General features: G+C 33.2%; 1 protein-coding gene across 50 annotated transcripts in view; it reads left to right on the top strand.

Moving 5' to 3' along the window:
• The window catches only part of RIMS2 (regulating synaptic membrane exocytosis 2), a 752,308-nt gene that overhangs the window by 556,361 nt on the left and 179,184 nt on the right, over positions 1 to 16,763 (top strand). For 28 of the 50 annotated variants that reach the window (XM_050800643.1, XM_050800641.1, XM_050800634.1 and 25 more), the window contains one exon: positions 2,893 to 2,993. The exons of the other annotated variants lie outside the window; for them this stretch is intronic. In XM_050800643.1, the coding sequence (XP_050656600.1) occupies positions 2,893 to 2,993 (101 nt within the window). The remainder of the gene's footprint in view (positions 1 to 2,892; positions 2,994 to 16,763) is intronic. 50 annotated transcript variants of the gene reach the window in all.

The following is a 16,763-nucleotide window of genomic DNA, read 5'->3' as shown; positions in this document are numbered from 1 at the left end:
TTGGGTAGGGAGACCTGTTTGGTTACTGTTTGCCCCAAGGGTTTTATTCTCCCAGGAGGATTTGAAGTTATAAGGTAAAAGGATATTTACTCAAGTTTGCTGACTAAAGTAGTCCTTTGAGATTTCATTGGTTAAGACTCCAATGCAGAATTTTCCCATTTGGGAACTGTCTATAGATGATGATTGGGTCTGGAGATGAGAGATTTGTTTGAGAATGTAATTTAACTGATGACATATTTAAATGGTTAGAAAGCTCTGTTTGCATCTTGTTTTGCTTATCCAGCAAATACAGATTAATATTCTCCTTAGATCTGCCAGTGGTCTGTTAAATAAAAGTTATATTGTATAAATCTACCTAATTTTTAAACCATTTCTATAGAGAAAGACACTTTTGCAAGCACTGTTAAATCAATATGCCAGAGACCAAATCTGACTCACTACCTGTTTTGTAAACAAAGTTTTATTGGAATAAAGCCACACTTATTATGTGTGCATTGTCTGCAGTTGCTTTCATGCTAAGGTGGCAGAGTTGTGGCAGAGTAATAGTTTTCATATGGTTCACAAAGTCTGCAATATTTGTTATTAGGCCCTTTACAGAAAAAGTTTGCCAGCTACTGCCAGTGTTATTCACATTACTACCTAGTAATCAGAAGGAATTTTAATGTAGCTTTCCTAGGATGTTGCCATCCAGAAAATAGTTTAAATATTGGAAAATTTATATACCTGTTTCTATGTATATATTTATCCCTACATATTTATATCTATATGTGTGTGTGTTTAAACTTGTCAATTGGTGCTATTTATATTATATCAACATGAAACTTTTTGAGAAACTTTCCAAACACACCTTTTAGCTAATATTCTTTTATGACCCATAACTTTGTAATGTTGGGCTCATTTTTTTTTAATTGGCTTGCCTTTGGAGAAAACATGTTTACCTGAAAGTATCTTTTGAAGTATAAAGAATTCCAAAGTCGTATTTTAATAGACTAATAGATATTTGTATTTGACTATATTTCACATTTACATCATGGAGGCACTCACCTGGTTTTATATGTCATTCAAATTATATTAACCTAGCATTAATATTCCTCACTTTCAAATTTGACTCAGAGTCAATTACTCAAATCATTATTAACATGTGACTATTACAAGAAAGAAATTGTCTCACTTTATCGAATAGTTGATTTAAATTTGCTGGTATTTAGAGGTAATATAGTATAAGTTCTTTTGTATATTTATCTAAGGTTTTCTTTTTGAAACATTTTCTTCCCTTTTCAAATTATTTTAATTAACCAATTTTCCTTTAAAATTTGTTGCTAACAAGAACTATATAATATGCAATGAGATTTTTGCAAGGCAGAGAGTAATACTAAAAAATTAAAACATTAAAAATTTAAAAATATTGGCTTAAGAGGGGATACCATAACTTCTAGTTATACTGGTACCTTTTTAATCCCCTTTTCCTTTACTTGATTTAAAAAATCAGGTAAGTATTAACATACCTGTTTTTTAATAGGCACACTTACATCTAGTTGTCTTTACTGCAGTTTTAAAGTCATGATCTTAAGCAAGGGGTGTGTGTGTATGTTGACATTCCTACCTAAACACACTGTGTGAATTTACTGACATTTTATTATGGATATCCAGTTGAGTTCGCTAAGCTCATTTTTCCCAGTATGTAGATTTGTACTATATGATCGAGATTTTTAAATTATATATATTTATGAGAAATTGAATATTCCTATAAATCTTTCTTTTAAAAATCATAAATATACTTTTTTTTGAGATGGGATCTCACTGTGTTGGCCAATCTGGAGGGCAGTAGTGTGATCATAGCTCACTGCAGCCTCCCAACTCCTGGTCTCAAATAATCCTCCAGCCTCAGCCTCCCAGGATACTGAGACTATAGGCATGTGTCACCACACCTAGCTAATTTTTTGTTGTTGTTGTGGAGACAGGGTCACGCTATGTTGCCCAGGATGGTCTTGAACTCCTGGTCTCAAGCAATCCTCCTGCTTCAGCCCCTCAAAGTGTTGGGATTATAGGCATAAGCCACTGTGCCTGCCCCGTAAATATACATTCAAAATGCTTTTTCATGTTTTCTAGAATTTGCTAACTGAATTTAGTTCTTGTTCTAACCCAAATTTTTGAAGACTTTCTGAATATTTACAACTGATGTATTTTGAGGTAGCACCTGTTATAGAGGGCATTAATGTCTTTCTGTAAGAGGCTTGCCATCTCACTTTCTTAACTCTTTATATTCTAACTTTTTTATAAAATTGATTTCAGTCATACTTTGTGCCTTTACTGACATGGTATGCTATCAGCAGTATTATTACAAGAACCTCGTTGTTGATCCTAGTTCTAGAAAATTCAAATTCAAAAGTTTCTGATATTTGGATTCACACATATGCTGGGGCAAACTGCTTCAATACGTAGCCTAATTTTATGATAATAGTTTCTAAATGCAGTTCTAAAATTGTATTTGAAAGCAACTTATAACTTTAATACCTATAAATAAATCATGATGAATTAAAAGTCAAAGTTCACACGATATTACTATTGTCAAATTTCTGTGCAGTCAAATATATTCCGGACATACACGTACCAGAAATTGTTTTCTATTTAATGAAGATTTGTTATCTTCTCTTTAAACTTATTTATATTTTATTCAGATTGAAATTATTTTACATATTTAACATCATGTTTTTAATTACCAAATTGTATGTTTTAAATAAATCTTCAAAATTATATGACATTTAATTTGTACATGCTATGTTGAGTGAAAGTAATATACCAGCCTAGCATTTCTTCTTTTATACATCCTGTAAGTCCGACTCAGAAATAAGAACTGAACATTAATTTTATGGGTTTTTTTCTACTCGATAGGTACTATGGATATAGAGGAGAGAAATCGTCAAATGAAAATTAACAAATACAAACAGGTAGCCGGATCAGATCCCAGACTGGAACAAGATTACCATTCGAAGGCAAGACATTTTTCTTTTTAAAAGTTGTAAAATAATCAATCATATGAAACAGATTCTTTCAAACTACTAAATGCAGATTAGTCAGACACAAACATATAATGCCATGGCCCCATGATATTATTAAGTGCTAAAATTTATGTGTTTGTGTACAGCTGTTAGCAATAGAATTTGCCTTACTTAAAAAAAATTATAAAATACAAAAGATTAAACATCTGAAGGACAAATCTTTTAGAATTTTTCATTTTGTAAAATCTATAGCCCCTCAAAAATGTTTAAGAACTTAAATGATCTTATGGTTTTCTTTCATATAGATTTTTTTCCCATTTTATAGTATTTTAATTGAATCTAGTTTATTACTGAATTATTGGATCAAAATACAAATGGTGCCTGGCTTATAATGGATCAACTTATAAGTTTCTGACTTTAGGATAGTGTGAAAGCAATACACATTTAGTAGAAGCCATATATCAAGTACTCATACAACCATTCTGTTTTTCACTTTCAGTATTCAATAAATGACATGAGCTATTCAATACTTTATTATAAAATAGGCTTTCAGTTAGATGATTGTTGCCCAACTGTAGGCAAATGTCAAGTGTTCTAAACATGTTTGAGGTGGGCTAGGCTTAGCTGTGATGTTCGGAAGATGTATTGAATGCATTTTCAACTTACAATGGGTTCATTGGGACATAACCCCATCATGAAGCAAACAGCATCTGTACATATTCATGAAGTGCTGTTAGAGGTTAAAAAGTCTTTTAGTATGAATCTTTTTTTAACTACTTTTTGGGAATAAGTTGAAGTATGAGGTCTACCAAGGGAGGAAATAAGGTATTAATTAATTGGTTGGTTTTGTTTGTTTGTTTGTTTGTTTGTTTTGAGATGCAGTCTCACTCTGTTGCCCAGACTGGAGTACAGGGGTGTGGTGGTGCAATCTCGGCTCACTGCAACCTCCACCTCCTGGGTTCAAGCGATTCTCCTGCCTCAGCGTCCCAAGTACCTGGGACTACAGGCATGCACCACAATGCCTAACTAATTTTTGTATTTTTAGTAGAGACGAGGTTTCACTGTGTTGGCCAGGCTGGTCTCGAACTTCTGACCTTGTGCCTGCCTCAGCCCAAAGTGCTGGGATTACAAGCGTGAGCCACTGCACCTGGCCTATTTCATTTTTCTTTTACTCTATTACCTTTTTATATTCAAGACATTTTTAGTTTTTTGATATTATTCATGGTGAAAGTCATGAAAATACTTTGTTCTGATATAGCTATTGAAGATTTAATAAAAGACTTAAAATAGTAAACTTTACTCATAACATGTAGCTGTTATATGCTCTATGACTTAGTAATTGAATCATTATAGTTGTAATATTTATGGTCTCTGTGTAATAGAGAAAAGCAATTTGGATTTTTTAAAACTTAGGCTTGTTTTATTCTTACATAATTTTCAGTTTCTATTACATTTCATCCCTTCATAACCTCAAGTACTAATTAAGTAAAGCATGAGTGGCTATGTTGGGTATACATATGTAACAGGTATGTACATATGTACCAGTTTCTAGCTTCTTCAATAAGACAACATAGAGAAGGCAGAGATTCTTAACATCAGCATGTACTTCTAAATTACCAGTCTCTTCCCCAGATTACATTATTACCAACGTGGTGCATACAAAATTATTTATCACAGAATTCTGATATACTGGAAATGTCACAGGACTAAAGCTAGACGAAAGTAAATTTAAGACAAATTAAAATAGCCTTGGCTTTACTCAATAGGTTCTAAATTTCCAGAATTTTTTCACTAAAATGAAAATATGAATAACTTCCAACAGGCACAGTGAATTGTATAGAAAATAGTTCTATAATGCTATAATATTTTAGATACATTCCTAACTATTTGAGTTGGATATCAGAAATGATATGTGTTTTTCGTTTGTTTGTTTTGTATTTTTGCCTAGAACTAAATAGACACACCTGACCTTTTGTGTGTTTTTTATGCTGTAGTCTCTCATCTGTTCACCTTATATAATCCAGAGGCCAAAGCATAAAGTCCTGATAAAATAAGATATTAAATTTTTTCTAAATATGTCTTCAGATAACACAAATTTGTTTGTTGGTTTATATTTTACTATACTTCAGGAAGGAATGTAGATGATTTATAAAAACACTTATAATAGTCTCAATAATATTGTCAATGAAGAAAAGATCAAGAGAAAATAAAGTCAGCTTAAAACAAGGTAACTCCAGAAGTAAAGTCTGTGAAAAAAAAAAATGCATAGTGTAAGGTCCTACATACCCGCTACATGTGGACTATATGTCTACCCTGAGCTTCCTAACAAGCAGCAAAGACAGAAAGGGAAACTTGATCAGTTATATGATTTATATTGTTCATACAATAAAGACAAATGTCTTAGAAGCAATAGCCGTGATTCTTGTTATAGAAACCTGACAGAAATTTGTTAAAGAAGGATGGACCAAAGGAATACTATAGGTATAGCTGGGATTTCTTTTTTAATTTTGATTTTACTTCGATTCATGAATAAATGAATGCCTTAAGCTTCAAAGTTGTATAACTTTGACAGCAATCATTTTAAGTTGGGAAAAAATAAATACTGGTAAAAATTAATTGTACTAAGCATTATAATTTCCTAGATATTCTCTAAGGCAGTAGATCAGCAGCAGCAGCATCACTTGGAGACTTTTAGAAATGCAATTGTCTGGGGCCCTTTCAGACCAATGGAATAAAAACTCTGGAGTTGGGGTCCCTGTGGTGTTTGTTTGTTTGTTTGTTTGTTTGTTTTTGAGATGGAGTCTCGCTCTGTCACCCAGGCTGGAGTGCAGTGGCACCATCTCAGCTCAACCTCTCAACCTCTGCCTCCCATGTTCAAGTGATTCTCTCAACCTCTGCCTCCCGGGTTCAAGTGATTCTCCTGCCTCAGCCTCCCAAGTAGCTGGGACTACAGGCACGCGCCACCATGCCCGGCTAATTTTTTGTACTTTTTTAGTAGAGATGGGGTTTCACCATGTTAGCCAGGATTGTCTCAATCTCCTGACCTCATAATCTGCCCGCCTCGGCCTCCCCAAGTGCTGGGATTACAGGCATGAACCCCCGTGCCCGGCCGGATCCCTGTGTTTTAACAAGTCTATCAGATGATTCTGATGTAGACTAAAGTCTGAGAATTACTGCTCTAAGGTGAAGAACTATTGTAAAATTATCCTTTAGATAACTGAGTTGACTTGCTCAATTAGGGTTTCAACTAGAAGCCAGAGGTGAATGATGTCTTCAAAAAAATGGAGACATTTTGAGAATAAATGATCTGACATCTTTATAAGGCCTCTAATAATGTCTGACAAATCCTACTGAATGTAGGATACTTATCACTCTGTTTTCTATTGCCAGGATTATGCAGGCAGCTTACCTCAAAATAAAATCAAGTCTCTTAAGTACAACTTTTTAAGGGGATCCAAAATACAACACTATTTTGTACCACAACAAAGTACTTCTTGATGTGGAACTATCTTTGCTGGATCACCTATCTCCCCAGCATGTGGGGTTCATCTTCCTCTGATATAGGTCAAAGAGAAAGTTACAGAGGAATCTTTTTCAGACATATATAAGTTATATTAATTTTCAATTAATTCCTTAGATTAAAATTTTCAACATCATTTCTCTCTTTTATGATGAGGGCTATTTAGCTTATATTTACATTTTTTACTTTTTATTTTGATAACAAATGCAAATTATAGAGCCTCCGATTGAGCTATGTGTTTTAACATTAGATCTAGTTGCTGAAGAAAATCATTTAACAAATAAGGGAACTAAGATATAGCAAGGTTATGCAATCTATCCAGGTTCACATAGCCACTAAGTCATGGAAAGTATTACTTGTAGCTAATTTAGTTTTTCAAATTTGACGTAACTGTGATGAAATCCAAAGCCTCAGACATATAAAGCATATGCTCTCTCCTAAGCTGTATTCCTGAAATTCCAGTGACACCATCGTGAAGCCCTGTGTGGAATCTAATTGTTAGCCTAGGTTTAAAAAAAAAAAAAAAAAACCGTACTGTTCACATTCTAAATGGCATTGCTCTCTGAATTTCTCAAGACTTCTGCATTGATAGTTTTAAATAATTCCTACTAAATTTAAAGAGATCTTCTTAGTAACTCACTTTGAAAGCATCTATAGAGCAATGCCTATTAAGCTACTGTCTTTCTAAGAATATTTTCAGTATACTAGAAAACTTGAAAGAAGAGAGTCTATTTTTAATAAGAGCAGCAAAGGCATATACAGACGTGATTTCTAGTTAATCAGTGGATGATTTCTCAGGAGTTTCCCTCAAAATAGAATTTATTATACTCAATGTACTCTTGCATGCCTCTTGTACTCTTTTTATCCCAGCTTGAATGTGTTTCATCTATTCTTGGCAACAATTTAAGGATCAACATATTCTTTCTATAAAATCAACTTTCCTTTTTATTTTCTCAGAAAAATGTGATTTATTAAGTTTAACAGTGTAAATTATGGTTCACCACAGGTCAGCTACCCTTCTGTGAGTTATATAATGATAAATTGGCATAATTATTAATACTTAAAAGTCCAATAATGTATTTATACTTTGAAATTAATATGGATGATTTGATAATCCTTATTTAAACATATGAGCTTTAGTTTTTAAATTCGCTATATTTAATATTTTTAAATGTTCCCAAAAGCAATATTGCTATGAAGATACTCTTTGAAATAGTGGCCCCATAGCATTTCAACAAATAAGGCTCATGCAACAAATAATGTTTATTGGCACAGTATTTATTGGAACACAAAGCTTATTTCTCTGGAAAAACAATGCTCTTTTTTAAGGAGTGTGTTGTGGCAATACTTCAACAAAATTATCACAAAAATGTCTTACTCCTATTATAGCAGTTATGTCATAATTTTCAATTCTCTTATTTGTCTCCCTGGAATTAAGAAGCAGTGTAATCCATGAGTTGCCCAGATCTCTTCAAATGGAGGCCAGAAGCCTATGATAATCTATTTAACCCATAATAGAATACATTGAGTAGAACAGAGGACAATGTAGTAAAAGAAAGGAAAAGAAAGTTTGTCTACATTTACTGTGCATGCCTGACCCTAGGCACTTTTCACCTACATCCTGTCACTTCTTTCCCAGGCGTCTAGTCTTTTAGGCACCCATTCACAGATCTCAAAGATGTATTGGGGAAAGCAGTTTGATTAAACTAGTTTACATTAAAATATGAATGACAATACAGAGCTTCATTTTTTAAAAAGCCCTTATAAATACAAAATAAACTGAAATTGGTGGACTTATAGGCAGTATTAATAGAAAATATTTCAGATAGTTGAAGTATGTTTGGTCAAGTAAAATACCACTGTTATCTAAACTGTTTATTTCATTTGATTAGCGCTTATGCTCTTCTCAACACTGAGAAGACACATTCAGTGCTAACCTTAAGTATTTTACATTGACATTCAAGGCACAGGCAGTGAGGGGAGAAAAGTTGAGGCTTGTTAGAAGTGGTCATATATGAGCTCTTTAAAAATTTAATGTAAGTCAGGAATACTTTTAAGTCTCAAATATCATCAGAATGTGGCAGCAGTGGGAGTGGTGTGTTAGAAAGGGCACAGCTTGGAGTCAAGTGGACTCTGCCTAGCTTGGGGTTAGTTTAACCTCACAGCTTTTTTAATCTATTAAACAAGACTTTGGTATCTATTTTATAGGGTAGTGATGAGGATTAAATGAGATGATGTATATAAGTTGTTTAGCACCTAGTAAATGCTCAATAAATAATGCAGCTAATATTAGTTATTATTTTATAGTAACAACAGCAAATATAATCATAGACAACAGATATGAATCTGACAAGACCAAAAAGAAATGATAAAGAAATGACTAATTTAAGGAAAATGATATCATTGAATGTTCAAATATCATTGAATGTTCCATTTACTCTCAAATAAGGAGATTCAAGCAGCAGAAATCTAAAAGGAAAAATGAAATTTAGAGGAAAAGAATTTATGAATCTTAAGGGGATATGAAGTTTTTTAATTAAAAGAGACTGGAACATAATGTGTGATGAAAAATTACAAATCAAATTACTGAAATTAAGAAATTATGCTATCACGGTTGACATTAAAGGTGACTGGTCCTTGATGAAGTGATTCATGGACATGCATATGGGTATGGGTGTTTTCAAATAAATACTTATTAATAGTGATGACATAAATGGACCTGAAAACTAAGACCAAGTTTTTCAAAGGCAAATTTTAAAATGTAGATTAGATAGCCTTATACATATTATCAAGAAGAAACATGACAATACATGAATTTAGATATAATGTAGACATGAAGAAATAAGAGTTATGTTTTAATTTTATAGCAGTGATAGAAATAAAATACTTGGGGAAAAGTTTTTTTCTTAGGGAGAAAAATTGAGTTGCTGTTAGTATGTAACTCAGCCCAGTGACAAAATGAGGTAGATAGAGCCAGGCCTTGTGCCTGCTACAGGAAGAGCTGCTGCAGCATCAGCTCTCAAGCTACCAAGAGAACCTAGTATTCATGTAAAACAGACATCATTGTGCAGGTGTAAGATGGAATCCTCTGATAAATAGAACAGAAGGATATTTATCCTAATAGAAGGATTCTAATAGGCATGATCTCATGGAAGCAGTCTCTATTCTACAAGGTCCTCAGGGAGTACAATAAGATGTTTTAAATAGAAAGTAATGAATGAAGCATTCTTCCTTGGAATAAGCAATCTACTGTTTCATGAACAGAAGTTGGATTCAGATTTTCAAAAAAAAACCCTGCTAGCATAGTCTAACCAGATATCCAGCAGAATAGTTTTCTATTTTTGGATTAGAATTAAGATCACTTACTCATGATTTTCAACTCAAGCCAAGTCAAGTAATCTTATCTTGCACTGATGAAGATGTCAGAGACTATGCCAGTGGCTGTACCTGGATATCTTCAATGAAACACATCACTTCTGTAAACTCTTATTTTACTTTTTCATATTTTCCTATAATTTTATTTATTTCTTCATGCCTCAGCAAGCAGGTAACTTCAGGTTCTATAGCAGAATCCCAAGAAAAATATCTGGAAATCAGTGAACTGCTGATATGGGAGCATAAGAGAAAAAAGGACAGCCTACATTACTTGGAAGTATTCTTAAATGCCAGACTAGCCTACGAAACTATGAGAGTATGCTGAGCCCTTGATGATGCTGCCACCTGCTATACTCCCCACCTCTCCACCAGCTGAGGATACATTTGACCAAGTATTGTACCCCTTTGATTGCTTCTTGGCCCCAAACCAGGCCACAGTCTTCTAAGCTGTCTAAGTTGCTTGTCCAAGCCAGCCATCCTCCAGGACTTTAATTAATCATTTGATGTGTATGTTTTATTTTTACATCACCCTGTGGTGCTTCCTTTACCAAGTATATTTATGAAGATACATAAACTTAGATTTTGAAATCTAGGTTATTAAACTAGCAAATAAGAGCAGCATTATATAATATAGCTGTAGAAGTGCACGAGGATGCTAATAGTAATCTTATCAAGGCCTGATTAAAGGCTTCAGTCACACTTACAAAATCACCAAATGGTTATATAGCCTAATTAAAAGAGTCATAGTTCAAAATGAAAAAGGATAACATTACATTTTTAAAATCATTTATGTCCTATTTTCCCCCTTCTATGGTTTTTTTAAATTCATGCTTGCAAGGATGGGTTTCTCATTTGTGTGATATTAAACATCCATCAAACTAGCATTTAAAAGTAACTAAAAATTTCTGTATGTGTTTATTTAATTTCTTCCATTATGAGATAAGTAAAAGAAGGAGTGATGTCAAGAGAGAAGGAGCCGTTGGAAGTATAATTTCTTACAATTGGTACACAATATTGTTAATTATTATTACTGTTGCAACCACATTTATGGCAGAAATTCTGAAGTCTTGTTTACAGTAATAGAGATATACGGACAGTTTGTTAATCACTCTTCAATATATTTTTAGTGATTAGGGTTAAATAAAGACTACAGAGTAGTATTAAAAGTGTAGACTCCATAACCAAACTGTCTAGATTAAAATCCTACCTCTTCTACTATCTGTATGACCTTGGGCAAGTTCCTTAACATCCTTGTGCCTCAGTTTCTTATTCTATAAGGTGTGTTAATAATACCTACCTCAGAGGATTGTTTTCTTTTATCTTTTTTTTTTTTTTTTTTTTTTTTTTTTGGAAACAGAGTCTTGCTCTGTCACCCAGGCTGGAGTGCAGGGGCGTGATCTTGGGTCACTGCAACGTCTGCCTGCCGGGTTTAAGTGATTCTCCTACCTCAGCCTCCTGAGTAACTGGGATTACAGGCACGTGCCACCACACCCAGCTAATTTTTTTGTATTTTTAGTAGAGACAGGGTTTCACCACGTTGGCCAGGCTGGTTTTGAACTCCAGATCTCAAGTGATCCGCTCGCCTCGGCCTCTCAAAGTGCTAGGATTACAGGCATGAGCCACCACGCCCAGCCAGATTGTTTTCAAGATTGTCTACATATAAAGATAAAACTCTTAGAGCAGAGCTTGATATGTAATAGCAATCAGTAAGCGTTAGCTGTGATATGATAATGATGGTTGTGGAGGTGGTGGTGGTGGTGGTGATGATGATGATGATGATGATAGGAAAGAAGGATAAAAGGAAGAATCACTGTTTCCAACAGCTAACTTCCTCTTACCAAAGCCCTTGGGGGTTCAGGTGTATATTTGTTGTCATCAGGAATCTTGTAGAGATAGTTAAGTATATCTTTAAGGTAATCTTAAAAACAGGTGGGGAGAAAAGGATGAAAAGTTAAAAAAAAAAATGGTACTTTCAAAAGCCTAAAATTGATTTGTCTTTTTTGCCAATCTATCCAAATTTTTGTCTACCCCAAATTCTTATCGTATAGTTTATATTCCCTAGCAAGCTGATTGTATTTAAATTTTAATCTAAATATCTATCTATTGGTATAGATATACCTGTAGGCAGATATAAAATTATATTGTATTTACACATAATTTATACATCTGTGTTTACACATACATTTACTCGTACCCTAAAGCTCTGAACCAGAGAATTTCTGTCCTCTATGATTTAGCTGATAGAAGCAACAACTATTCACTTATTCCTTGCCTCATTGGAAGAAATTCTCATTTATTTCTTTTCTCTCCTGTTACATAAAAGATCTACAGTTAAAAACTTGGTTGTGGCCAGGCATGGTGGCTCACACCTGTAATCCCAGCACTTTGGGAGGCCGAGGCAGGTGGATCACCTGAGGTCAGGAGTTTGAGACCAGCCTGGCCAACATGGTGAAACCCCATCTCTACTAAAAATACCAAAAATTACCTGGGTGTGGTGGCTGTGCCTGTAATCCCAGCTACTTAGACGGCTGAGGCAGGAGAATCGCTTGCACCTGGGAGGCAGAGGTTGCAGTGAGCCGAGATCGCTGTACTCCAAAAACTAGGCAACAAGAGTGAGACTCCATCTCAAAAACAAAAGAAAGAAAAAAACCAAAAAAAAAAAAAATTTGATGGTAACTAATTTTAATGAAATTTTAGATATTTTATATTTTTATTTGTGATTAATCTTTGATTTTAAAAGTTTCTACTTTATATTTCTTTTTCCTTAATATCCCATATTAGTTGATTAGGGCTGCTATAACAAAATACCGTAGAAGGGGTGGCTTAAAGAACAGAAATGTATTTTCCCAGTTTTGGTGGCTAGAACTTTCAGGTGTTGGCTAGGCTGGCTCCTTCTGAGGCCTTTCCATGGCTTTCAGATGGCTGCCTTCTTGCTGTGTCTTCACTTTGTGTATGTCTGTGTCCTAATCTCTTCTTATAAGGACACCAGTCATATTGGATTAGGAACTACCTATGTGACCTCATTTTACCTTAATTACCTCTTGAAAAGTCCTAGCTTCAAGTACAGTCACATTCTGAGGTACTGAAGACTAGGATTCCAGCATAGGAATTTGGGAGGAACACAATTCAGTCTATAACACATCTCTACAAAGTAGCTAATGATTTTTTAAATTAAAACTTTACTGCATTATGAAAGCATATTTGATTATAATGTGAATAGGGATTTTTAAGCAACTAAGTGTAGCTGTTTTGCTTTAAACTTTTTATTTTTTTGATTTTATTACTTTTCTCTATTTCTTCCTATTTTTACAACTGCCTTCTCAAATCCTAAGAGATAAAATATTTTGGTTTTGCAAATACATCTTAAAAACTTGCTGTCTTAGCCATGAAAAACCACATTTAAATATGACTCACGTAGCCATAATTTTATGCTGATATTCAAGCATGGGTCCCTTTCTTTTATATGTATTTGTGAATTGCTACCTTTTACCATATATTCACATTTAAGCCAGGAAGTATAAAAAGACTATTTTAAATTATGAATAAGTCATCCAGTATTGCAGTATTATGTAAAAAAAAAAAAAAAAAAAAAAAAGTCATTTAAGATGATGAAAACAGCAACTTGTATATTATAGAATACTGTAGAATTATAGCAGAAATTTTAATTTGTCCCTTTTTAGTAACATAAAGTTTCTAAATACTGACAAAAGAAAGAATTGTAGATAAGTTGCATGCAGCTACTTGCAGGTCAATCTGTGGAGAATAGCTGCCATTGCCAAGAATGCAGTACCCTCCTATAATCACTTAAGAATATAAAGGAGAAGCGTTTCCTTTTACCTTCAGCAAAATAAAAAATAATAATAATAACTGTATGACTTCATCTTTGCTTTCCTCAAGCCTCCAGAGTTGCTAGCTTGTTAACAGCTAGAATATTCTACAGGGAATGAATTATAGTAGACCACAGAAGGGAAAGAGGTCTCGCTTTATAAAATCAGGGAGGATATGGGAAAAGAAGGAAAAAAAAGTGGTCAAATAGAGCAGATACATTCTTTCCAATCAAATTTCATATAACTGAAAGGATTAAGCATGGAGATATATGTGTATATATATATGCACACACATATACATATACATATATGAAGTAAAAGAATATGGAAAAGAACAGATAGGTGAAAACATATATACCTTCTGAACCATCCATGGCATTACCACATAAAATACATATATTCTGTTTTATAAGTGGATTATTTATGTCTTTTATATTAAACTATACACTTCTTGAGAAAGGTGACGATATTATTCATCTTTGTAGTCTCTCAGTAGCATGTACTTTGCCTTGGCCACAATAAGCACTCAATGGGATTAATTTTAGTGAATGAACATGGACGTGGATGCTGAGAGAAAACTAAAATGGTAGGATAGGATAGTTTGAAAAAGGTTCTAGAGCAGGTGAATTTTAAGCATTTTGTATCAATATAAGAACAAAATATGATTTTTAAAAGAAGATATAGGTGAATTATTGCATAATAGTCAAAAGCATGTTTCCTAATGGGCATACAATTATTGATTTCCATCTAGAGATAATCATAGTGGAAAGAATACTGAGAAAGAATGGGAAGATTGGGCTTTTAATTTTGGTTATGCCATTCATGTAATAAGACTTTGGATAAGTTGCCCAATAGTTCTTCACAACTCAACTTTTTTCTATCTACAAATTGAAGGAACCTTATAAGCTATAAAGTGTTAAACAAATATGTGGTACTTTGGAGGAAGCATTGAAAAGACCACTATGAATTAACATTTGGGTTTTAATCAGTCTCATCATTAATTAAGTAAATTATTTAATCTCAGAGTCTAGTCTTAAAATTAGATTTGAAATATATTTTCTGTATTTTGTTTCTTTCAATTCTGATGTTTCATTCATTGATTGAGTACTCTCTGATCAGTGTAAGGCTCTCTACTAGACATGTTCTCACAAATGCCTGAATCTATATAATTTTTAATGAACTTGTGGCATAATAACTATGATTTAGAGAATAAATTTATATGTGTAATGTTTCGCATATTTCACATGAAGTAATTGATAATTAAGTTTGAATTGACACTTGTGTAGAAACCTTTAGTCAATAAAGTCAGTCATCCAGGGTAACATGGAAACATCCACATCTATAACTTCAATTTAGTTCAACTATTTATAATACAAATGTATCTAAAATTTTGTTATGTAATGGCTTTGTTCATCAGCACAAAATTCAGCTGTAATTTTCTTTAGTTGGAAGGATTACAGATATCATTTATTAGCAAAACAAATATATTGTTTTATTAAACATTTGGAAAATTGATTACTTCTATTGCATCAGTTTTGAAGATTGTATAATAATACTCCAGTCTGGAAATAATATAGCTAACCTTGAAATATATTTCATATGAAGGAAGGGACTTTGGTGATAACTTCAGAGAATGGAAACATCTCTATAGCACTAGGCGTAGCGAATGGGAGTGTCCATTAATCATAGTTACTTTTTAGTATTTATTATAACATGGGAGGTAGGAGTAATAAAAAACAACTCACAGTTGAACTCCATTCTGATGGATAAATCAAAACTTACTACCTCAATATAACTTCCTGAGTAACAAAGAAATGGCTGTGATTTTATGATTGACCATTTTCAGATCATTTTTATGACTCGGAATGCTTACAAACAAGGCCAGCAGTCTCCAGGGTCCAGTCACATAAGAACATGTTACTTCTTAAGCCCTTTTCGATTTTCTGCCAAAAAAAAATCACCTAAATTTTAAATGAGTTTAAAGGAGTTATTTCAATAGAACATAAAACACGTTTTTATTCAATAGAACACAAAACATGTTTTTCTTCGAGTTAGTTTATATGATATTGTTGTTAAAGTTTTACTTTATTAAAATCCATCCAATTATACTTACAAGCAATGTTATTTTAATGCTGTTTTGTATTCTGATTATTTAGGTCATTTTAGACAGATTTTCCAAAATTTCAAAAAGGGCTGAAAATCTTTATTTTAAGCATATCCCTAAAGTTGAAAGCAATATGAATATTTTAAAAAGAAATAAGTTTTAAACTTGCTTGCCCAGTGTCCTATTAAAATGAATACAAATTATCACTTTTAATTAAAAGTAAAATCAAATTTGATAATAAAAGTGAAAAAAAAAGTTTAATGAAAAGAAATAGACCTTATAATAACAAGTTGTATAATCTTAGTCATATTTCTCAATTTTCTCATCTGTGAAATGAAGAAGATAGATTACATTCTCTCTGAGGTCTCTTTTAGCTTTGAAGCTAAATATGGTGAATTTGTGAATGACTCAGTGATGAGTAAATAACCAAATGTGTGGTGCAGCACCAGGTAACTTTTCTGGGCTGTTCTCTTGAACAACAACAACAACAACAACAACAACAACAAATGGTTATATGAGTCTTCTTGCCCTCTCTGTTTTTTAAGACATGTGAATTTTTTTTTTTTTTTTTTGCGATTTTGGTGGTCATTTAGTGGTCATTGATTATCTTTCTCTTACCTGCAAGTCAAAACTTCATAGCAGGGGTGTTGCTGAAGCTCATCAGCTGTAATTCTGGATTCTGGTTCTGCAACATTAAAGAAGAGAAAATGCCAGAGAAATAACCATGTGAATTACAATAAAATGAAGGAAATAGTGAGTAAAGAAGGAATAAAGAAAGGAAGGGAAAGGGGATAAAGAGAGGGGAAAAAAGAAAAGGAGAAGAGAATTAAAGGAAGGAGAGAGGGAAAGAATGGAGGAAGGCAGGCTAGCATATCCTTTCAATCCAAGAGTTCACTATCAAATTAGAGAAAGGCATGTACATAAGTAATGATGGTACA

The sequence above is a fragment of the Macaca thibetana genome, chromosome 8, assembly GCF_024542745.1.
Source record: "Macaca thibetana thibetana isolate TM-01 chromosome 8, ASM2454274v1, whole genome shotgun sequence".
Lineage (NCBI taxonomy): Eukaryota > Metazoa > Chordata > Mammalia > Primates > Cercopithecidae > Macaca > Macaca thibetana.
This window is presented reverse-complemented; position numbering and strand designations above follow the sequence as displayed.